The 25,808-nt window shown below is 37.8% G+C and overlaps 1 protein-coding gene across 1 annotated transcript in view; it reads right to left on the reverse strand.

The window, feature by feature from the left end:
* Positions 1-8,213: 8,213 nt before the first annotated feature.
* Slc13a1 (solute carrier family 13 member 1) overlaps positions 8,214-25,808 on the reverse strand; it is a 78,722-nt gene continuing 61,127 nt past the window's right edge. The window contains exons 9-15 of the mRNA XM_021190847.1: positions 23,714-23,809; positions 23,256-23,357; positions 19,919-20,025; positions 17,213-17,322; positions 11,339-11,500; positions 9,887-10,024; positions 8,214-8,756 (exon numbers count right to left, since the gene is read on the reverse strand). Coding sequence (XP_021046506.1) covers positions 8,619-8,756; positions 9,887-10,024; positions 11,339-11,500; positions 17,213-17,322; positions 19,919-20,025; positions 23,256-23,357; positions 23,714-23,809 — 853 coding nt within the window. The 3' untranslated portion in view covers positions 8,214-8,618. The remainder of the gene's footprint in view (positions 8,757-9,886; positions 10,025-11,338; positions 11,501-17,212; positions 17,323-19,918; positions 20,026-23,255; positions 23,358-23,713; positions 23,810-25,808) is intronic.

A 25,808-nucleotide genomic window follows, 5' to 3' on the forward strand; every position in this document is an offset into this window, starting at 1 on the left:
CTCCTCCTCCTCCTCCTCCTCCTCCTTATTCTTCTCTTCTTCTTCTCCTTCCTTTTTGGAGAAGAAAAGGACAGAGGGCATGTATCTGGAAGGAATAGGAAGCATGTATGATGGGGTAAATTGTTTGAAAATCCAAAATAATCAAAAATACTATGTTGAAAAAAATGATGCCTTTAACCCACAGTAAAAATCATCTAGAATGAACCAGGACATGTAATTCTGCATATAGTTGCAATATCATAGAATATTGACAAACGAGGGTGATCCCCCTCCCCCATAGGCTCAGTCCACAGTAAGAACTGTTTGGGAATGATTTGGTGATGTGGCCTTGTTGTAGGAAGTGTGTCACTGGGGTGGGTTTTGAGGTTTCTAAAGCTCATGCCAGGCCAAATGTCTTTCTTTCTCTTCTTGCTGCCTATTAATGAGGATGTCACATTCTTGGCTATTGCTCTGGTGCAAGCCCTCTTCTTCCTGCCAAGATGAGCCTGGACTAACTCTCTAAAACTAAAAGCAATCCTCAAGTTGAATGCTTTCTTTTCTAGGAGTTGCCTCAGTCATAGTGTCTCTCTGCAGCAGTAGAACTATGATAGAGACAGTCAAAACCCTGTTGTAAGTGTGAAGATGAAACCATGGGTCAGTTCAGACTGAAGGAGGAAGAAAACATCCTTGAGAGACCTCGTTTACCTGAGGTCAAGACTTAAAGCTCTCTGTACCCGCTAATGCTGTGCTACCAGACACAAATCCTTTCCTATCTGAAATCAGGATATCACAAGCAACAGAAACAATACCAGCAACAACAGACACAAGTAGGCTTAGAGATGATGAGTGTGGTTATTACCTGGATTGTGATGATGGATACACAATTGAATGTGTTTCCAAACATACCACATTCTACATATGTGCAGCTTCTTCTGTACTAAATGTACTTTAATAAATATGGGAAATTACTAAATAAAATACACAAGCAAATTAATACTAAGTAACTATGATGAATAATATTGTTGAGAAAGTACAAATGGCATATCACTTCATCCCATAGAACCATTGTATTGAATGTTTGACTGGTTATTTTATCATTTCAAATTTAAGTATTAATAGGTATTTCCTCCTGATTCTTGCTTAGAGGTGTTACACAAACCTCAAACTGAACAACTTTCTCATTTCCACTCATGATGTAATCCTTTCCATTTTCCATTGCCACAATAAAGTTTCTTCAACAGAGTTTATTCTCTTCTTTAAAGATTTACTCAACTATTACAATAAGAGATTTCATAATTACCCCTATTACCTCAGTTTGCCCTAATTCCAAGCTTCCTAGGAAAAATAAAAAGGATTGTAATTAAGTTGAACTGTTCTGGGAACTTCTGCATTTGCCAGGTTACAACATTAGAAATGCAATTTACTCTTCTAACTGAAACAAACAGGAAGCAGAAAAAAAATATATATATATAAAGCAATACTTCCAGAGTTTGAACTCCAGACAATACAGGACAATGACTTTTGACACATAGAAAGAAATGAGTGCTATAATGGCTTTAGATTATTCTATGGAGATAGGTCCTAGGAAGCAGCTCATCCCAGGGAATTCAGACTAGTCCTGCTGTTTACTGTAGAGACGTGAGTCCAAGGTGATTAAAATTGCAGAGCAGAGAATCATAGAGGATCAGAATGCACAGACCCAGAACATTCCATAAAATATGCCCAACAGTGATCACCCGCAAAATTACCAAAGGAGACAATTCTCAGGTCTCCTATGGTGCTGAATATAGCTAGTCAGACAGAGTGGAAAACTTCTCAAGTCACGGAGCATCAGGCACAATATTCAGCTTACTGTTGGTGTGTTGTCTAAGAAGTTGGGTGACTCTATCCATTGTGCTCGCTTTTTATGTGTTGGTACCTAGCTGACTAGGGTCATTTGAGGGGTTGTGGAAACTTATGGTTCTAGTTGAAGGAGGAAGGTCACTAGGAACTGGTCCATGTTGGTATGATGTTCCTACTTTCTCTCTCTGTGTAAGTTCTCATTGCTCTCTGTTTGGGGTGGTCATGAACTGAGTAGCTTCTTTAGCAAACACTCAAAGCATACTGTCCTTGACATCCTGTACAAGCACAGGGAGCCAGGAATCCTTGTCTGAATCCTCTGAAACTGTGCCAAATTTTATGGTTAGGGGGTCACCACAACGTGAAGAACTGAATTGGAAAGTCACAGCATTAGGAAGGTTGAATACCTTCATAGATAGATGATATAGATATATAAATATATAGATGCCGATGTAGAGGTAGACGCAGAGATATAAATGGTAGTTATAGATATATAGATATTGATGTACATATAGATATGAGATTAGAGATAGATGAATGTTCTTCTAATAGTTCCTTCTTGATACGTCTATTAGAAAAACGTTAGTGAACATTGGGTTTTAAGGTCAGTTTTGTTTGGCTTGAAATCTCTTTATATATATATATATATATATATATATATATATATATATATATATATATATATGTTGATAATTTTTCATTTCAGACCTTCTGTGTGTGTTGCACTCTACCATTGAATTATAGTCCCAGCATAGCCCTCCTTTTAAACTAGGGTTCATTATATAGCACAAGCTGGCCTTGAACTCCTGACCTCCATATCTCAACCTCTCATACACTAAGATTATAGTCTTGTGCCACTGGGTCTCTGCTCTCTTGTATTATCGACTCCAATTCTGATTAAAGGTATGCATCTTATTTAATTATCTTAATTTTTCCTAACTCCCTATGGTCACTAATCATCTTTGTTTACTTGATAGGATTTAGAATTGTTTTGGAAATATACCAGTTGGTATGTCTATAAGTATTTTGAAAAAGGTTCAACTGAAGAGAGGGAACTCATTCTGAATATGAGTAGAACTGTCTCAAAGACCAGAATCCTAAACTGAATAACAAGGAGAGGGTGGGCTGGGTACCACCATTCATTTCTCCCAGTTTTCTGACTGGGCATGCAAGGTAACCGGCTGTCACATGGTCCAGCTGCCATACCTCCCCTACCAAGATGGACTGCACACCAAGATGGATTGTGCCTTCAACCTGAGCCAAAATAAACTTCCCTAAGTCGTTTTTGACATGTTTTTGTCCCAGCCATCAGCCACTAATAAATCTCCCTTTCAGGGTTTCATTTTTTATCCCTGTGCTATTCATTTCACCGTTTTGAAGCTTGCATTTTTTTCCAGTTCACTTTCTGGTTGGTAAAATGTGTGACTTAACCTCAAGTTTTTAACATTGTGATATTTCCTATTTCTAAAATTTCTATTTGATTTTTTTTTTTTTTTTTTTTTTTTGCTGTCTGTGGCCATGGTTTAGTCTCATGCTGCTTATTGTGTTTGTTCTCTTTTGTTACCATAACACATTAATAAGAATGTTTAGTGGCTAGACATAATACCCATAATAACTGGCAGTTTTGTGGAATTGATGGCCGAAACAAAATCTTGATAAGTAAATTCAGAATTGTCTCAGGGCTACATCGGCAACCCTCATAGGTCATACCCTCTGTCTGTTGGTGGAGTTCAGTTCCACATAGCTGTAGTGCGGCAATCCCTATTTCCTAGTTGAGATTTCAGTTGCAGGACAACCTCAGCCTCCTTAGGATGCCTGAACTACTTGGCTTGAGATCAGCTTAATGCCCAACAATCAAGCCTGGGTCAAGTTCTTCTCATTCTGAATTCCATCACCCAACTCTGCCTTCCTCTTCTCCCTTTAAGATCTGAGGTAATTTCCCTGGATACACTTAAATAATCTGTCCTAACCTCTCCATTTTAAAATCAGCTGCTCATTTAAGCTCACAATTTAACAATATCCATCTTTAATGTTCCTTTGCATCAATTAACTATATTAATGTTTCCTTGAACTTCTAGGTACTAAAATCATAAGAGGATTTTTCAGTATCGTGCTTACCATTTTTACACTGTTTTCAGAATTCTCTTCTCTCTTTGCAGATTGTTAGTCCTCGTGATTTTATGGCCTGTATTTAACAATTAGAATACTTGATCTCTTTGTCATTTGGATCCCATTTATCTTACTAGTGTTAGGTCATACACATGGCTTCCATCTTGGTTGAATTCGCCAGCTTTTCTTAGCACATCACAAAAAAATGGGGCTGGAGAGATGGATTAGCAAGTAAGAGCACTTGTAGAAGCATGAGTTCAAACTCCAAGCACCCATGTGAAAAGCTGGGCATGGTCTTGTGTACCTGTTTGTGCTGGGATGGCAGAGAGACGGGAGGAGCTTCAGGCTTGTTAGACAACTAAAAGTTGTCATGTTTTGAAAGTCCTTCTGATTGCTTCCTGTTTGCTGGTTCTAGTGATAAAGTCAGTTAATGCAAGTGGCCTCCATGAAGGTGAGACCATGCTTTTGATAACTGCACTCCCAGAACTTAGCTAAAACCTTTTCCCTGAGTTAAAGTCGTGTTTGTTTGGGTGTTAAGACGACTAGTGTTTCTCTGGAGTAACAACTCTCACTGTTTTTCTTTTTTAGGCGGTGCTCCCCTAGTAAAATTGGCTCAGTTCTCTTGGTTTTACTGTTTCACTCGTAGTATACACCTCCTACCCCCCCCCAAAAAAAGTGAAAAAATTACATTTAATTTGTTAAAGTCTACATACTCAGGTACACACCATAGTCATTCATCTGAGAAACCAATACTCATTATAAAGGCTCTTTTATTGGCATAATATTTTTATTCTTTAAGAAATTCATATACAATGTCTTTTTGTCATAACCAGCCATTACTCACCTCTAACCTTCCTAGATCCCACTATTCATATTCTGCTTCCAAATCTCCAGTTCTTTCCCTGCTCTGGCCTCTTTCCTACCCTCTTCTCTTCCTCTTCTTCTATTCTCATCTTCCTCCTTACTCCTTCCTCTTCCTCTTCCTCCTCCTCCTCCTCCTCCTCAGTAAATCCAAATTAGTGCTATTCTATTTGAATGGGATGGGGGTCCTCTAGAGCATGGGCAAGCCACCACGGATAACACTGCTGAATAAAACGAACTCTTCCTCCCGGAGAGACCATTAACTGTTAATACGTCTTCAGCTAAGGTATACAGTCTAGTAGAAAGATGTTGAAAAGTTGAATGGCTTAATCTAGTTTGCATCAGTCCTCCCTAATCTCTGGTTCTTACACTCTTTCTACCCTCTCTTCAGTGATGTTTCCTGAGCTTGGGGTAAAGGAGTGTGATTTATTGTCTCATATTGGGCCAAGCTCTTTGACCAGTTATCACAAAGGTTCTTACCAAATGTACAGCTGTGGCAGAGATACTGAAATATATGCAACAATATTTACATATTAAAAACATGTCAAGACACAAACAGCATGATACTGTTTTGTTATCCGGCTGCAGCAATGTTAATTAGTAACATTTGTTGGAAGTCAATTTCTCCACTTCTAAGGCTGAAAAAACAGATATGGAAACCAAGTAGGGGACAACATTAGAGAGAAATCTGGATCCTAGAGATACAGCAGTGTACAGTAGCAGTTGGGACAAATGAAGGACACGCATGTGCCCGTGGAGCCTTCACAGTGTTTGCCTGAAGAGTGAAAAGGTAGTTAGTGTAACTGCTATTATTATCCAGATGGAATACGATTGTAAGTAACATACTGGAATTTAAAGTGACAGTGAGTTCTACATAACTTTAAGTAATGCCCAAGATAATAGCAAAAATACTATCCTCTACAAAGTGGGAGGACAAAGATGTGTTTGGTCATGTGTTTAGTAGTGTCTTTTAGAAATTTCAAAGACAGCATGAAATCCTCAGACTTAAAAAACTTGAAGGCTTTGATATAAAAGGGATTAATGTGAAATGACTCAGTCAGTTCTGATACATCAGTCAAACAAAGATGTGGCAAGGAAAGAGGATAGCTCAATTAAACAATTTCAGGCTAAGTATTGCTGTCCTTGTACTCAGATGGCAGCTGCTGGAAGTAATATGTTAAAATCATTCAAGCCGAAGTGCTGATATCATGTTTTTCAGACCCAAATGTTCATGATAATCTAAAAAGTCATTTTAGGCTTTTCATATCAAAAATGTACATAGCATACAACATAATTTGGCTGTGATAAACTAGAAGTGAGAAAAATGTAATCAATATTCCAGATCATAAATAAGAATATAACATACAATAGAGAAAAGAATAAAGGAATGAGTAAGTTAAATTAACATAGATGATATTCACAAATCAGCAATACTATATTTTAAGATTTAAAAGAATGAGTTTTTTTTTCTTGAAAAGATGATCAATTTTTCATTGATTACTAACAACAGGTAATGAAGATAGACAATTCATTGTATATTATTTAAGAAGAAATACCAGACACTGCTTTAATGTACAAGAACCTGTGACTAGATTGTCCAGGGACCATGGATAAAAAACAAATAATACTGTTCTAAAGACAAGAAACAAAAAGTAGTGATAAAATGACTCCAATGACACTCTGATGGACTCATAGATCAGTGCCTTGCTCAGCCATCACCAGAGAAGCCTCCTCCTGCAGTAGATGGGAAGAAATATACAGACCCACAGCCAGAAAATATGCAGAGACCTTGGAACATTCGGTCCTAAGTGGGGTGTCTCTATCAATTCCTTCCCCCCAGAGCTCAGGGTACTATGTGAGAGAGTAGACAGAAAGAGTATGATGTGCCAGAAGGAACGCCGGACACCAAGCAAACAAGGCCCTCTAAATCAACAAGATCAAAGCTATATGAAGTCATACAAACTGAAGCAGCTGCACAGGGCTTGCACAGGTCTGCACCAGGTCCTCCGTATAGAAACTGTCTTCCAATTTAGTGTACGTACTGATGCCTGAGAGTACAAAAAGTGGGTCTTTGATTCTTGTGCCTTTGTTATATTTCAAAAGACACCTGAATGAATGAATGGATGAATGAATGAATGAATGAATGAATGAATGAATGAATGAATGAAAACTTAACCACTAGGGTTAAGATTAACAACTAAACTGCTTTTTATACCTGCTGGGAGAGGGATAATTAGTCTTCTCCAGTGACGTGACAATGAGTATGTCTGATAATTAGTTTTCTCCAGTGACGTGACAATGAGTATGTCTGAGTATATCAACCACTCCAGAGCAGGCCACATGTTCAGAAGTTGACCAACATATTATAGACATCACAGTTTTTTTGTGTGTGTTTTGTTTGGTTACAGTTTGGTAGTTTTTGTTTGTTTTATTGATTTTGTTTTTCTTTTGGGGGGTTATTATATTTTTCTTTTGTTAGCTTTGGGGGGCTCTTTTATTACATTTTTGTTCATTTCTTGAGAAAACTTAAAGCTGTGTGGGCAGGCAGGAGAGAGGACCTAGAAAGATTTGGGGGAAGATAAAAACTTGATCAAAATATATTTACATTGAGAAATTGTTTTAAATAATAAAAATATAATATAAAGGTTAGTAAAAAAGATATATCATATTTTAAAATGTTCTTGATACTTAATTTCAAGAATAAGCGTATAAATAATACCATTTAGAAAAATTTCCAAAGTCTTTAACATAGAGAAATATGCTTATGAGAATAAAAAGCAAAGGCATATTTTTTGTCTGCCATATCATTTTAGTCTGAAAGTTTTGGTCTTTTTCTTTAATTGGATATTTACTTTATTTACATTTCAAATGTTTTCCCCTTTCCAGGTCTCCCCTTCAGAAACCCCCTATCCCATCCCCCATCCCCCTGTCTCTATGAGGGTGCTCCCCACCCACCCACGCACCAAATTCTGTCTTCCCACCCTGGCATTCCCTTACACTGAGACATCGAACACATGCAGGCCCAAGAGCCTCTCCTCCCACTGATGTCCAACAAGGCCATCCTCTGTCACGTATGTGGCCAGAACCCTGGGTCCCTCCATAAGTATTCTTTGGTTGGTGGTCCAGTCCCCAGGAGCTCCGGAGGCTCTGGCCTGTTGATACTGTTGCTCCTTCCATGGGGCTGCAAACCCCCTCAGTTCCTTCAGTCCCTTCTCCAACTCCTCCATCAGGGACCCTGATGTTTCTCAGAAAATTGGACCTGAGGACCCAGCTATCCCACTCCTGGGCAGATGCCCAGCAGATGTTCCAAAATGTAATAAGGACACATGCTCCACTATGTTCATAGCAGCCTTATTTATAATAGCCAGAAGCTGGAAACAGCTCAGATGTCCTTCAACAGAGGAATGGATACAGAAAATGTAGTACATTTACATTCATACTTTATTTTCTGCTTTTAGTTTCATAAGAAAATTTTCAAATTATTGATGTTTGCAATGTTACACTGAACTCCAAGTTTAAGATGCGGCAAATGGCCTAACTTCTTTGAAGGTCCTTAAGCATCATTTTGTGGAGAAAGAGCATATAGATGGTCTGCCAGTGCAGTCTCAACCTTAGTTTCTTGATGAAGGCGGGTAGATGCTCTTTGATTGTGTTTGAAAAGATACGGACTCTGTATTAAGATGCTGACAGGGGGCATGTGTGAGGCATGTTCTGCAATTGCAATAGCTGTATACGATGATTTGCTTGTGCCAGTTTTATACAGCGGCATTGTACAGTCAATTCTTAACAAGTCCTAAAGTCACCATAAACTGGTAGCTCTTCTGTGTTTGTCATGGCATGGTCTGATTAACAAAGTCAGGAGCCCAGGAGGGGTACTCGTGGAGGTTAAACATCGGCTCGATCCAGGTGAACATGCCCAGCATCACCACAGCCACCCCCAAAATATTGACTCCAAGTCCAGCTTTAACCTAGAACAGGGGAAAAGCATAAATGTCAGTTGCCCAGGGAGAAATCCTACAAAGGGTTCAGAAGAGTATCATGCAAAGCAAAAGCCTGATTCCCATGCACCCTCAATGACCTGTATAGGTTGTGACTATCATCAAACTAGGAATATTCTCTAATATCAATGACTCTACTGTCAAATGAAAATCTGTTTGTAACTATCATTTTGACAACATCAGAGGGGAATATGTAAGGCAATATGCCCTTGTATGCTAAGGTAGAAGTTTGATAATCTTATTTCTCAAAGGATGGGTTTTAGAATGCTATGTTGTAGGGACTTGCAGGCTGGTCTCCAGTCGAGCTGAGGTCTAAACCTCAATGGTGATGGTGATAATTCACCTTCATGATACGGTTGGCATTCCCTCATGCTCCTGGAACTCTGGCCCCTGCCTAAGTTACCCCCCCCCACAGCCCCCACAAGAGAAGCATGGTCAGTAGTCACATAGACACCGGCCCAAGATTCTGACCTTCAGGCTAAACTCCTCCCCAGTTACCTAGCAACAGTAAAGACCATAAAAAGGGCTGTTCAGCCCCACCTCACTCTCTTACCTCTTACTCTTCTCTCTCTCACCCTCTCTCCTCTCCCTTTGTCTTCTTCTCTCCTCTCTCCTTTCCCTTACTCTCTCTTTCTCTCTAGCCTTCTCTCTCTCTCTCTCTCTCTCTCTCTCTCTCCCTTCTCTCCCCCCACCCCCGCCTTTCTATAATAAAGCCCTTAAACCATAGAGAGACTCTGCTCCATCAAGATCCGCTGCACACTCTGGTTTGGATTCTGTCAATTCTGGTTCTTTTACTTGCCTTACTTGACATATGGTTAAGAAGTTGTGTTAAGAAATTCTGTGCTCTTTTCCTTTCCCAGACCAGTGTATATGCATTCCGCATCTCTATTTGTGACTGCAAACTCTAAGGGCACTCCACTTCTGGCATGTCCACTTTTAAAAAAATAATTCTATGGCTAGTCATGCACACACTTTCAGAAATAGGCTCCAACCTCTGCTTTTCTCAGCGGTTGGTTAGTGCTCAAGGCTAGCAGGCATCCAGCCCATCAGGTGGAGGAGGGGTGTATTGGGTTACAGCATCCTTTTAGCTGCTGACTTACCATGTCAATGACTTTCAGGTGGCCATAGGAAAAAACAATAGCATTGGGTGGATTTGCAACTGGCAGAAGAAATGCAAACGAGGTACAGAGAGTGGAAGGCAGCAAAATCTGAAGAGGGTTCACATGAATGGCTTCAGCCTGGCATGGAAGAAAGAAAAAAAAGAGACTTGAATTCAAACGCTGAGAGCAGGCACCAAACATTAAGAACGAACAAACTTATTGTAACCTTCTTTCTCACAATCAGGTTGAAACTGAATAGCACAAATTTTTTCATTATTTATGATGTTTCAGAACATTTGAAAGAATCTGTCTCCTTATTTATATCATTTTTGTTCCATATTTAAACCTTCATACTGCAATTTATTTAGAAAGTGTCACTTACTTTAGAAGCTATCAATTTATTATGTAACTAGTGTTCTATACACATGATATATTATATAATACAATATCCTTGAATATACTTAAGCATTTTAGAACACCATAAGAGGGCTTGCGTAGCTCAAAATAACAAATGATGTCACTACGGCCACAGACACTAAAAGAAGTTGTCCGAGACGGCCCAGTGCCTGTGCCCCTAGACACTGTCCATGAACTACTAACTCTATCACTTCTGTGACAAATTTAAAATCCTTAGTGGTAATTACCGAATGAGAGAGTTGTTATTATCTGGAACTCATCGCATAATTTTCTAACTGCTCCATTTCATTAAATAAAAATAGAAAGTAAAAAGCTTGAGACAACATTTTGCCCTTGATTTCTTGCCAACGAGCATTTGATAAACAATCTGTATTTTATTTTCTAATTTGAAGCAGCAACTCAAGTATCAGAGCAAAATAACTCCGTGGAATGGCTAGAAAGCATTTTCAGAGGGACCATCCTCTCTTTAAAACAATTCTTAATTTAAAGTGTTTTCTTTTCACCAAAGTAACGCACCTGAATCGGAGAAAAATTTCACCCAAAGCTAAATCTTGTAATTGCTATGGGACATGAAAGAGGGGGTCTTTCCCCCTCTCTTAGCAAATCTGTCTGACTTATTTCCTGGGCAGCAGAGGTCTGTTTAAGATATTTAAGCCTCAAGGTTCAGACTATCTTCTCACCCATTCACACATCTCCTTTAGGAAACTCTTCTCAGAAACGTAGGAACACTGTTCTGGAAAGAGATATCTCAAAGTGCTGGGAAATATTGGATCATCTTATAGTGCAATAGATCCAGAGTGATTTCATTTATCTTCAAGCAAAAACAAAACAAAAACCCAGACAGAGAGAAGGTAAATTTTTTTACTAAATATTATGCTACCTAAATGTGAGACAGTTTACTTGAGTACAGGTCACTTTATATAGGCAAAGACCATATACACAAAGGAAACTCCATAGGGCTCGATGAGAACTTGCAGTCAAAATAACAGCATCCATACCTACTCTAGAGGGAAATAATGTAAATGTAATACTCACCAAAGGAGATAGGATTGGGAACAGAATGGTAATGGTAGCTGGATTGCTGGCTACCTCTGTCAAAGATGTGACAATCAAGGAAGATATCAGAATTATTAGCCAAACTGGTAATGAACCTAAAGGAGATAATTTACTTCCTATCCAGTTAGATAGTCCTGATACCTACAAAACAAATATACAGTACTTATTATTCAAATAATTCACTTTAATGGAACATTATTTAAGCACACACACATACACACACAAACACAGACACACACACACACGAATTGTATTTACTGATTTCTGAAATAAGATTTTCCATTTCCTTGTGTTTTGGTAAATATGGGTAGTTTTGATAGGGACAGATTTTCAGAATTATTTCAGTGTTGTTAGCATTATGCCTTAAGAAGTTTAAATTATCTCCCCATGCTTTTCTTTCTTTCTTTCTTTCTTTCTTTCTTTCTTTCTTTCTTTCTTTCTTTCTTTCTTTCTTTCTTTCTTTCTTTCTTTCTTTCTTCCTTCCTTCNCTTTCTTTCTTTCTTTCTTTCTTTCTTTCTTTCTTTCTTTCTTTCTTTCTTTCTTTCTTCCTTCCTTCCTTCCTTCCTTCCTTCCTTTCTTTTTCTTTCTTTCTTTCTTTTTCAGAGCTGAGGACTGAACCCAGGACCTTGCACTTGCTAGGCAAGTACTCTACCACTGAGCTAAATCCCCAACTCCTTTTCTCAATTAAATTGTAATTTTATGTGATTAGCATATGTAAATGTCTTAATAAGTCATGATGCATTATAGGGATTTAAGTGTTGGGAAGCCCCTGGGCTCCTTCTATTACTCATAAGCTGTATACCCTTGAAGCAAGAACTTTCGACTGTTATTAGCTATATTATATATAGCTAATGTATATATATATATATATATATATATATATATATATATATATATACATACATATATATGCTAATATTTAGGTAGTAATATAATGATGGTTCAAAATAATGTTGCAATTATGCTTTTTCTTAAATTTTCAATTTGGAGCATTATCTGTTAGTTTCCAAATATATTATATGAGGATTGTGTTTTCTTACACCATTTAGCATACATATAGTTCCTGCCTCTTAATTCCCCATTACAAAGCAACACTTTTGGTTAAATCAACATTGAGCCTTTACTGCTATAATTATGTAAGTATTGTTCACTGCTGAACCACCTAGCCACCTAAGATTATACTGACGTTCTTGGTTTTCCTAAGAAACCATTATTCTGTTTGCTTAGTTTTGCAAGTGCCCTGCCATTAATTCATCCAGCTCTTCAAAATATCTGGAGACCTAGCCAACAAGCAAACAAACGCTTGGAGTAAGTGGGTTTGTTTTGCTGTTGTTCCCTCAAGATGTCTGTCCTGAAATAGACCCTCCTCCTGCTCCATCTGGACTAGATTTGCTTTGAGCCTCCTCCACTGTTGTTCTGGTCTCCTTCCTTGCCTCAATCACTCTGCCCTGGGGAAAGCCTTCCTTTTTGCTTCCATTCATTGGGAGAGACACACCCTTTCATGCATACTGAGATGGTTTGGTGAGAGGTCCTTTTGAGGTAGTCTCTACAGGTCTGTAAATTCTTTTCTTTCTCTTCATACTATTTTGCTAGTTCTGGTGTCTAGAATTCTAGTTTTGAAACCATCGAAACTGTTCAGCAATTTTGTCATTAATCCTGTATCTTCTTTTAGATTGATCACATGCTGATCTTTGATCTATTACATCTAGTCCAAAAATTTGCCTGCACTCTGCTTAATGGTTTTTTTTTTAATTGTTTCCTGACTAAATAGAAGGGATACTCCATATTTTGTGAGATAATGTTTATGATAAACTAGGCTATGCACTGAAAAATCTTTGATTATAAGCAATAAATTCAGTTCCAAAGTGAATATAAACATCCACAGACATGAGTACTAGATATCAGCTGCATTGTTTATTGTCTTGACTTATAGATACATAAATCATCATTTTATTTATTTGTATTTTAGTATGTGCTTGTGTATGTTTTATATATATATATATATATGCTTGTGTGTGTGTGTGTGTGTGTGTGTGTGTGCGTGTGTGTAGTGTGGTGTGGTGTGTTTGTAGAAGCCTGAGTTGATGTCAAGAGTCTTCCTAGATTGTTCTTCACGATATCTGATGAGGCAAATTCTCTCAGTTGAACCCAGAACTCACTGATACGGCTAATCTACCTAGTTATCTTGCTCTGGAATTATAGAGCACAGTATGGAATAGCCACACTACCTGACATTTACACGGGCTCTGGGGCTTTGAACTGTGTTTCTCAATCTTGTAGAGGAAGCATTGAGTATGGATATTAGCTTTATGGATTCATATACATGGATATGGAGATTGCATATAGCCGCTAAGAGAACAGAAACTAAAGTAAAAAAAAAAACAAAAAACCCACAGATTCCTGGAATATGGACAGAATGGGGTTTTTTCCTAAGTCTGGTTGTGAAGTGAGAGGAATGAACCATTTGCGATTTCCTTCTGGAGACCATTGTCATTCTACCTGCACTTCAAGTTCCTGAGATACACCGTGTGGAATCTTCATGAGTTCCTTCAGTATGAATCTCTTAATAGCTCTCTTACTAGAATATCTCACAGGCTTCACTTCTGAGAATGCCTGTGTTATTTTTAGAACTATCCTCCCTTTCAGCACATTTTTTTTTCTCTTCCTAAACAGACTTTTGAGGAGTCTTCAGACAAATACTGTAGTTTTCTTATCTTTTATAATTTTACTTTATTCTTATTTAAAATATAATACATCGTTTTCCCCTCTGTGCTCTCTTCAGCCCTTTCCATGTTCTTCTATTTCCCCTCAAATTCATGCCCTCCTTGTATTTATTATCATTATGCATGCATACAGAGCCTCCCATACATGAATGCATACATAAACGCAGGCTCCGGAGTGAGCTGTTGCTGCGTGTGTGTGTGTGTGTGTGTGTGTGTGTGTGTGTGTGTGTGTGTGTGTATGTGTGTGTGTGTGTGTATGTGTCTGTGCGCGTGTATGTGTGTGTATGTATGTGTGTGTATGTATGTGTGTGTGCGTGCGTGTGTGTATGTGTGTGTATGTATGTATGTGTGTGTATGTATGCATGTGTATGTATGTGTGTATGTGTGTGTATGTATGTGTGTGTATGTGTGTATGTATGTGTGTGTGTATGTATGTGTGTGTGTATGTATGTATGTGTGTGTGTATGTGTATGTGGGTATGTGTGTGTATGTGTGTGTGTGTTGTGTGTATGTATGTGTGTATGTGTGTGTGTGTTTGTGTGTGTGTGTGTGTGTGTGTGTGTGTGTGTGTGTTAGAGCTGATCACTTGGTACTAGACTATCATTCTTTCTAGTGTTTACTTCCTTTTACCTTTTTGTTGTATTTCTGATACATGTTTACTTTTACTTTTAACATTGTTGGTGAGTTTTAAATATAAATATAATTATCATCATTTTAATTTTGAGACTTACTTTTTCATGCTGTTTGTTGTTGTTGGTGGTGGTGTTTTTGTTTGTTTCTCTGTATAGCCCTGGCTGTCCTGGAGCTCACGTGTTTATTAAATGATATTTTCTTTTACTTCTATGTCTTTGATATTTCTAACATCTCTAAGGCACCAATGATGAAATTTAAATTGTCCTTTGCTTTATGCATTTCCTTCTATATTTTCCTTGATTTTTCTGTCTTTGGTTATCTGAGGCTCCCCCAGTCATTTAGTAACTCTTGACTATATATTCATTTTTATCTAAAAAGACCATGACATGGGGATTTCAAGCTCTTGGTAACATAAAGCTGGCTGAGGGAAGATTGCGTTTTAACTTTGCTACAGAGTAAAGCTTAAGTTTCTAAAGTCTGTGTGGCCATTCCATGAGTGTGGATGGTATTTGAGGAAATCACATAACTTCGCATACTTTTTAAACCATCTTTAATATTCAGTCCTTGTGTCTTCCATGCTTACAAGTTCATCTATTGCTTCCAGTTATTTTGTCTGTGCTATACAATTTTTGTCTTTAAAGACTGATAGGTTTTATCATTATTGTTATAATTCTGCTCTTGGGAGAATAGGAATATTTGAAAAATAGTATTTAATTTTTCAGAGTTATCTTAGAAAATCATTTGAGGGATGTGAAAAATAACACAAAAGAAATTATTCATTGCTAAGGACTAGACAGTGTCTATTACTTTGTGAGATATCAATCATGTTAATTCCTGGGAGGGACATTTAAGAGAGAGGCCATAGCATGATATGAATAACACATCATTGTTATCTCATGGTTTTTCCAAGTAGAAATATTCCATGGCTTGAGACATTTAACAGACAAATTACAACTTCAAACAAAACATTTTTCAAATTGTCTCCTAGGACTTTGTAAAACCGATTTCTAAGGTCATAATTGTGTACAGACTCTTCTTATTTTCCTTTTTTAAAATTTTTCTCCAGAAAACTATTGACTTTAGTTTGGTTCCTCAGGAGTAGATTCTTTCTAGAAATTCTTTCAGAGTGCAGATTCCAATGACTAGAATTTTTATAATTAGTTAGTCTTCCCCTCATGAATTCTCTAACTCTTCCACTGACAGAGCCATGTACATCAGACTAACCCACACCTTTTCATTTCCTCAGATTTTGCTGCTCTAAGGCCTGGTTGATGGATTCAAAGCCACTTTGTCCACAGTCCAGCCTAGAGGTACTCTGAGGAGAGGCGAGCAAGTTCTTAGGCATGCCAGACTTGCTCATTCTCCTATCCTCTCAGTGCAAGTCAGTAGACAAAGAGATGGCAGTTATTTATTCTCAGAGTTCAGACCTCATTACTGCAGGAATGGTAGAAAAGAAAACCGTTATTTCTATCTGGACAGACTATGAGGCAAGGCAAATCTAAGCCTAAAACAGTTTTGCAAAAGGCTCTCTGAATTGAGACAATTCCTAAGACTTACAACTATTACCAAATTCTATTGCTAAAAGCTGAGAATCTGAATACTTTACAGAAGCTGGTACTAAAATTAGAAGCACATATTATTCTCCCAACAAATTATCAAGAAGAAATAGTAATTTTATCTGAATATTGTTAAAGAATCAATAAGTAAAAATAACATCTAAGAACCAGGGCACTTCTCCTATTCCCCTCTTGCTAGTCTCCTGTTTGTGACTGAGTGTGAAAATGGATGCAAATCACCTCTGAAGATTTAATAAACAGCTATAAACCCCATACGACAGAATGGTTTTTAGTCAGATAGAAGGAAAAACTATTATTTTCTTCTTACAGATACAATTTTGAGAGTTTTGTTAATATTATATCTACACCAATTTCAAGCCTCCTTCCCAAACTTCTCCCATGCCTCCTCTCCTAAAACCTGGTCTCTTCTTTAACATCATATTATTGTCTATATGTGTTACATTCTATGTATATACACTCAATCTACTGATTCCAATTGATGTCATTTGTATGTACATGTGTCCATGAATTTTTAGAGAAGATAATTTTCTTTGAGGAAACCTACAATGCCTAGGGAAATTAGAAGGGATAAAAGCTTGCTTTGCTTCAGCTATTGGGTAGATCAATGAAAGGGACAACTGTCTAACTCAGGAAGTTTTTGTTTCTTCCTGATAGTGGGCAGAATATATTACAAATAAGGTAATCTTCTTTGCATTATTTCTTTTGACGTTCCTGAACACATAGCATTATATTTATTGCCTATGAAATTTCTTGAACTATGAACTCATGTCTTCTGTATGGTATAATATATGGCTACTGAATTATGCATTATTAAATGAGAGGATAAAGAGGAGAGGAATATGCCCAAAGCTTGGATGTGCCTGTGTTCTTCTTTTCAACAGTCTAGTTAATTGTTAAATATCTTACACACTGAGCATTACCTGACAGCCATCTGCCAGGGCGAAGCCTCCACCAACAAGAATGGCTATGTCCCAGGGCATGAATGACTGGAATTCTTTCCAAGTAATCAGAGGAGTGTAATCAAAAGCAACTGCAAAACAAAAATCCTACAGTTAAATAGTGTTTAAAATAAGGCAATATGAAATTTTTTATCAGTGTCCTGAATAGCTTATAATATTAAGAAGCTTATAATATTCTGATACTGTTTTCAAGGCAGAGATTTGACCTGGACTAAGAGTTTCCACTGACCTTAAGTAGCATATTATATTATAATGATTAAAAATAATAAGACTTTAGGACTGGAAAGGTGGATCAACAGTTAAGCACACTGGCTGCTTCTCTAGAGGAACTGGACTCAATTTTCAGCACTTAGGTGGTGGCTCACAACTGTTATAACTCCAGTTCTAAGAGATCTGATAACCTCCTCTGGCCTCTACAGGCACAAGGGATCCAAATAGTATAGGGATATAGATATATACATAAAATTAAAACAATTCTATAATATATATTTTAAAGTAACAGACAAATTATTCAGATAACATTTGAAATATGTTTACATAAGTTGTTATGGTATTGTCATTAGTAATGCCATTTATTCCTTGGCTCATCTTTCTACTTGTCCTAAAGGACAGTGTACTGGACCTAGTCAATTTGATACAATTTAGAATCACATGGGAAGGGAGACTCAAGGAAGGGTTTTCTCGATTGGCTTGGCCTTAGGTCTATCTTGGGGGACTGTCTTGACTGTCATTTGATGTGGTTAACTATGGGTCATACCATTTCACGTGATGAGCCCTGGATTTTATAAGAGTAGAAAAAGGTTCAAAATCATGAATACATTTGCTTATTATTGCTCTTGACAATGGATGTGATGTGAATAAAGTTCCTCCCTTGGTATCACCCAATGGTGGACTGTACTCCAGAATTGTAAGCCCAATAGCACTTCCATCCTTTATGTTGTTCTGTTGTCAGGCTATGTATGTCAGCAACCGACATGAAACTAACACATGCACTTCTCTTTCTTATATCAAATGTTGATAACACCCTGTTTCCCCAATAGTATCGGCATAGAATTTTAATCATTCGCTGAAGCTGATGTCTTTTTTAATCATAAAGAGAACCAAGATTCTGGTTTAACGATTATTCATAATTCAAAATTGAATGCTGAAATATCATTTTCAAGAATGTTTATGCTCATGAAGCAATCAGCATAAAGACTTTTCCTTATATACATCCATCAACTTGATGAATAAGTTAACTTAGGAGCACATTATCTTCTTTAAACGTTTGTATGTAATATGTGTTCTCTCTACACAGTGATGTCATAAGAATACTATTAAGCCTCCCTTATGTTTCTCTTTACTGGATCTAAAGCAAACTTTTAAGTGATTACTGAAAATTTTATAATTTTTATATGCTCCCAAGTCTGTTGCTTGGATTAAGATCATGTGTATTCAGAGGTAAGAACCAAGGAGGCTAAAGCAAACTGCTTCTTCATCAACACTTGCCACCACTGGGCATTAAGCAGAGTGGCTATAAATTCTAGTGCAATGGTTCTCAACCTTCCTAATGCTACAACCCTTTAATACAGTTGCATGCTGTGGTGACAACCAACCATAAAATTATCTTTGTTGCAACATCATAACTATAATTCATTTTGCTACTGTTATGGATCACAATGGACATATCAGATATTCAGGATATCTGATATGTGTCTCCTGTGAAAGGGTCATTCAACCCCCAAAGCGGTCACATCCCACAAGTTGAAGTCCACTGTTCTAGTGGGCTCAAAGGAACCATTGCTATAGATTGCTGTATCTCCTTAATACACATTGATATATTCTAATCTTACAAAGAATGGAACAATTTTATTTCTGCAATATACTACTCATTAGAATCGAGTCTGCAAATCTGAAATAGTCATCATTTAAAGATGACTTAAGAGGTCAGCTGTACCAACCCAACTACAGAACTCCCAGTCTCACTTCAGAAAATCAAGACAAACAAACAAACAAACAAAAAAAAACCCAATCAACTGTGTTTCCAAACTATTATAACCCATCTGACCTCTGTATGTAAGTTAGGAATATAACTACTGAAAATCAAAGTTAATACAAAGCACAGACACGAATGGGTCCTGTATAAGGAGTTCATGTCAGAGAATGCACGCTTCTGCAGGTGTGTGCACTTCTCTGTCCATGGGTTGTAAGTAGACTACGTGAGTGCACCTCCTGAATAACTTTTTCAGTTGTAACCACAGGTTAATTCCACGTGGGGGTGGTTTTCTTTTCTCCAAGGAGTTCTATGAAACTGGAAGCAACCTCTCTCATAAAATTCATTCTTTTCTAGATTGTCAGAACTTATGACTGAGGTCTCATCATAAAGAAGTAATTGATAAACTCTTGTTTTCTTGTCAGTTAATATTCTGATCTTGGTCAGGGAGGTGATATCTGTCATAGAAGACCTGGAACCTGGGTATAAAGGAAATATACTTCTCCTTCCTGTAAACTCTAATGAGTCTTCCTGTAGGTGGAGGCGACTCTGGTTGAGTGAGGAACTTGGGTGTAAGTGGGATATGCTAAGATAAGGGTTGTGGCCATTTTTAATACTATGTGCCAACTGAAGCTGGTAGAATTTTGATTTCTTAAAGGTCTTCTATAAATCCAGTGTTCAAAATGATACTCAACTAATTTCTCCTGCAGATGTCATTTTTGTCACTTTCTTAGCTGGAATTAGAAAGAAAAGGATTCCTGCTACTAAAGCAACCGTTGAATCTGTAACAAAACCCGGGTACCTGAAAAATATAAACAAATGTGTACATTAAAGATGGCACTAAGAACCTATGTGAGCTAAGGTGTCAATTAGTTATGTTAATAATAAGTAGAAGTGATAATACAGGTCATTTACTCTGGGCAATCATTTTAAAACATACACCTTTCCAGTAAAGTGATGTAACTTACAAAGACCAAGTGTTTCAGAATGCATTCTTAATAATTTAATACATTTCTCAGATTATCAGTACCACCTATATAGAGGCTACTTTATCAGACCAAGAGAGCAAATTGTTTTTCAGATCGACTTTCAGATTTGTTAACTAATTTCCTCTTTGAAATCTTGCTTTTTATTATAGTGTCAGATACCTGAGCTTGAAACAGTTGCTGGAGTTTGGCAAAGCCCCATGTAATTGATTTATAATGTCCTTCTATTGAATTTAGTGTGACCTGCTGTTGCTAGTGTCCCTTCAAACTCCTCTATAAACTGTGAAAGAAAATTGATCTGGTTTCTAGGATGAAACACCTGCTTCTGTCGAGGGTACTAGATATACATGCAAAGGAAATCAACGCATTGGATGCTTTTCGCTCTAGAAACTTGAGGAGATTAATTATCAGAATGGCTTATGAGATGCGCACAAAGGATCTCTGTACAAATTAAGAGTAATTCAGGAACAGATGGGGCTGAGAACCGCTAGACCATTCTAGCAAAAGGACAGGTTGCCGGAAGCCTCAGCAGTTGAGAGGCACCTGGAGATTATACAAACGAAACAGACACAAGCAATTAGAATACAGCTTTAGAAGTCAGCAGTATCAACTACATGCATCTTTGTAGCCTGAAGAAACATGTACATCATAAGGCTTGTTTTTCTATCATAGTTTATTTGCAACAAAAGTACCTATATTCTTATAGTTTATGTGTACAAAATCTAAATAATCAAGGAAGTATATTATGTTTCTCAGTTCTATGCTTTTTCAAGTTTATCTTAAATATGGACTTACTTTCTTTTCTTGATGACTAAAACCCTACAATGATATAATTATTTCTAAAAACCTGACTACTTCCTGTAACTATATTGTTTCATTATTGTTCTATTTTAGTTACATTTTTTTGGCTGAGTTTTTGCCAAGCTGGGCCAGGTGTCATGTAACTGGATTTTGTTTTATATGAAAAGACATATTGAAATCAGTCCAGGTTCAAACAGATGGAATGAAAACATTAGGTGGTAGCAATAAATCTTAATATGTCATACCAGCTTTAGAAATTGTAACTGCCTAAAACCTGCACATACTACACATATATTTTACAGAATAGATAAAGGTATAAATGTTAAAAAAAACATTTTTCATAACACATTTTAAATTAAAATTGCCTCATTATTTGGAGATTTGATTCATTATGAATCAAATATGAATGAATTATGACTATAATGATCAAGTCTATACAAATATTATTCACTTGTGATTGTTTCATTTATATATTCAAATCTGTCCTCTTTCAAGCCCCTTTCTCTTTCCTACTGCTGTCTCTCACAGAGCTAGCTGACATTAGAGGCACCTGCTCATAGCAAACAGTGCTTTCCCAATACAAACAAAACATCTCCTGGATTATATTATCCTCCACGAGGAAGAAACATTCAATGCTGATGTACGGAAGACCCTGTTGGGACTGCCTCCTAGTTTTTATCAGCTGTTGTCAGATTCCATCCAGTTCTCCACACATTACTACTGGGGGCAGTATTTATTATAGTAGTGGTTAGATTTTTAAAGAGAAGCGAAGTTACTTTTCATTTCTATTTTCCTCCAAATCCTATTGGAAAAAAAAAAACATGAAGTGCTAATGTTGTTTTAAACAATAGCCTCTTTTTACATAAATAGATAGTGCTTTTGTTTTGGAAGTCTCAAAATGAGAAGTTCTTTGCCTAAAGGGATCCAGAAACTCAAGCTGGTCTTTCAAAACATCTACCTCATGCCTTGCTTGAGGCAAGGAAGGGATAAGACATTTGAATTCATCCCTCCAACCTTAGATATTGGCAAGGCTCTGTGAAAACAGAGTGGTCAGGCTAGGGGAAGGTTTTGTCTCTCTCTTCCATGAGGCCAGAATACATCTGACTCAAACAGCTTTGATTTTTGCTCCCAAACTATGTGGATTCTTGCTGGGGTAAGACAGTAAGGCCAAGATGAAAATCTTCTGGGTTTGGGAGTGGGTAGGAGATAGGGGATTTTCAGAGGGGAAACTAGGAAAGGAGATAACATTTGAAATGTAAATAAAGAAAATATCTAATAATAATAATAAAAATAAAATAATAATAATAGTAATAATAGTAATAATAATACTAATACTAATACTAATACTACTACTACTACTACTACTACTACTACTACTAATAATAATAATAAAAGAACCAGAGCATATCCATCAAAAATAGACTGAGAACACAAATCTCCAAACCAAATTTTACCGGCATACAGGATGTATGTGCCGCAGTAAAGCCTGTTGGAGTCTACCATGTTAAGCAGTACCCTTAACCTCTGCCTTCCAGCCTTTGCTTCAAACTCATCTTACCACCTGGTCAGCTCATCTGTATCTATAAAATGGTGGCAGCGTCAATTTTGTAGGAAACTACTGAAAAATGCATGTGATGGAAAGAGAAAAATAAGTAAATAAAACTTGAGTCCAATAAACAATCTTCGGGAGACATGAAAGTGGCAAACATCACAGAGTGTGATTCAATATATGTCAGATCAAGAAGACACTGCATACTATTTATGTCACACACTAAAGATTTATTTACCACTTTTGCTAGGAAAAAGAACCCAGTATTCTATATTCTAGTGTAATTTCCATCTTCCAGGTAATGGAAGCAAGAGAATAGAGGCTTGCCCAGAAGGTTCAGGAGCACAGCCTGTGTGACTCTCACACTATGGTCCCAGCCAGCTTAGTTAGTGCAGCTGAATGTCTAACTTTGTCCGGAGGGAGGGCGTGATGGCTGTCTTTTTTTTTTTTTTTCCCAGAGCTGAGGACCGAACCCAGGGCCTTGGGCTTGCTAGGCAAGCGCTCTACCACTGAGCTAAATCCCCAACCCCCCTCTCTGCCTTCTTACCGTCATCTACTTAGAACCCTTATCTTCAAGAAGGTTAGACATGAAAATATTTTTTTTTTTACAGAAATGAATCAAGCATCTCATGCAGTTTCTCGAGGCTGCAGCAAGTATTTAGAGGGATGCAAGGCGGACTCCATGCGAGTACTCACTCTGAAAACAGGACCGACCAACCAGTGATAAAGCCAGGGTCCCGACTGAACCAAAGCAAGGCCATTACAATGAAGATCACCAAGGTCACGATTTCTTGATACCTGTAGAAGAATCCACTGCTGTCACTTCTTTTCAAAAATTTTAGAAAACTGAGCTGTTGGTAAGCTAGTCTGAACAGGCCGCGGCTGCTGTGGGACCTCGGAGTGTTCTTACTTGGAGAACACCAGTGCTCTTAGAAAGGCCGCTTTCTCCTCAGCATTCCTACCTAGCACATTTTAGTAGGGCGGTGGTGTGTTCTTCAGTGTGGTGACAAGTAGTCACTGAGCTTGGAGGGTTTGTGGTCTTAGTCAGCAACTTCCTTTGCTGGCAAGCACTTGATCATTTACTTTAAAATAACTGTGTTTGTGTGTGTCTGTGTGTCTGTGTGTGTGTCTGTGTGTACTCATTCGTACTTTACCTCATTGGCCCAAGTTTTTCATATTCTTGTTTGATCACCTCAGCACAAGCTTTTTCTTTGAGTGTTTTGGTTTTGCCACACTTGAACATCTTAAAGCTGAAAAAGACAATAAAGCTTTAGAGTTAAGGAAGCTAGTTCGCCACCACCTACCTCCCTTATAGAAGATTTGTCTGTGGATGCTTTATTAAACGTTCCTCTGCTGACACTTGAAATCCATGCCCTGTGCCCGTGCCACTTACTCCTTCGTTGACTATTCTTTCCTTTCTGGCTTTGTCTGGCTTGCTCCTTCCTAGACGTCCAAGTTTTGCCTTACCGTCCACAATGCACGATGTCTTCTCTCTATCTCTTCCTTTAAAGATCATCTGCACCCCTCACACATTTCCATGTCCCACTCATCCTGATCACTATGCAATGGGAACTATAAATATGTAGGAATACTTGATATCTATATTGCATTAAAAATATATTTCTTGTGCATCTTGGTCTCTTATTTCTGTGCATGAGGAAGTTTCATCCCATTAGGCAGAAATGGAGGGCAGGGACAGGACAGTAAATAGAAACTCCCTTCGGCTCAGTGTCTCAACATAAGCTCTATACTCATCCACTCCATAACACCTCTGGCAAATTTGAGACACTTAGTTAGTGTCAGATCTGTCAACTCTCACAAAGGTGCTAAAGAGGTGACACCAGGCCATGAAATTATTGAAGTTAGACTCCAAACTACGCTACTCAAAGGAGTAAAAACAACTGGAGTCCATCGATTTCCTGGGAGATTCTCCTGCCCTAAAAGCAGAGTCCGTCGAGTGTGCTCAACAGTAAACATCACTCCCCTTCTGCCTTTAGCTGCTTGGTTCTGTCGCCCCTTTTCACTGTTATTGTTTTATTTTCCTGGTCTAAGGTCTTTCAAGCTTTGAACAATTTTTGTGGGATATACTGCAGATGCAGTCTTTAAAAAAATCCCTCTGGAGGAAAAATCAAGTGGAAAAATTGATGCTTAAGGTTTGCCTCCTGGAATGCTTGTGAGTAGGTTAGCTGGGTCCTCCTGAGTGAGCAGTAATGGTGAGAACAGTCTCCTGTAAGCTTATAGTTTTAGAGAGAGAGAGAGAGAGAGAGAGAGAGAGAGAGAGAGAGAGAGAGAGAGAGAGAGATAGCAATAACCAACATACATGTGCTCGGTCNGTCCTCCTGAGTGAGCAGTAATGGTGAGAACAGTATAAGGTAAACTTATAGAGAGAGAGAGAGAGAGAGAGAGAGAGAGAGAGAGAGAGAGAGAGAGAGAGGAAAAAGGAGATAGCAATAACCAACATACATGTGCTCGGTCATTGTATCTTCTTGTAATTTTGCTGCAAAGCATTGTTCCATACTTCCTTTTAATGGAGCGAAATTTCCTTGATTCTTTTTGTTGTTTGGTTGGTTTGAGACAGGTTCTCTTTATATAGTCCTGGTTCTCCTGGAACTCGCTATATAGACCAGGCTGACCTTGAACTCAGAGAGATCTGCTCGTCTGTGCTTCCCAAGGTTTAAGGGCGTAAGGTATGTGGTACTATGCCTGGGTGAACAGAATTTCTGTAATTCTTAAGCCTTTTATCTTAGACATTCCCAACCATCCTCATGCAAACATGATCACCTCTGTAACTAGTTAGATATAGTTTCACTTATGATTAGGACTAGTAAAATTTTTGTTTCTATTAAATTTCTTAATATGGGCAATCTCAAAATTGTATCCCTAAACCCAACATAAATACTAATACTCCAAGAAACAAGTCTGAGGACTACTGTGGAGAAACTATCTTTGAAAAGAGAAAACAATAGACAAAGATAAAACCCTTCCTTTTCTACCCTCTAAGCAGCTCTCTTTCTCTGGCTGCAGACAGTAAACAGATCAAGCTGAATTTGCTTTCCTGCAAATGAAGGATAATATTCAACAAAGGAACCGATGAAGCATATAAGGCTGTGTGTCAACCTCTTCTCCATTGTAATAAAAGCAGAGGACTGATGGATGAGCTTCTGGTATGTTGGGGCTGTTTGTAATGAACGAGATAGCTGTGCTAACAGCCAGAACACTAATCAGAATGTATGGTAGCCTGCCAGGGGA

This window comes from Mus pahari, chromosome 2 (assembly GCF_900095145.1).
Source record: "Mus pahari chromosome 2, PAHARI_EIJ_v1.1, whole genome shotgun sequence".
In the NCBI taxonomy this organism is placed as follows: domain Eukaryota; kingdom Metazoa; phylum Chordata; class Mammalia; order Rodentia; family Muridae; genus Mus; species Mus pahari.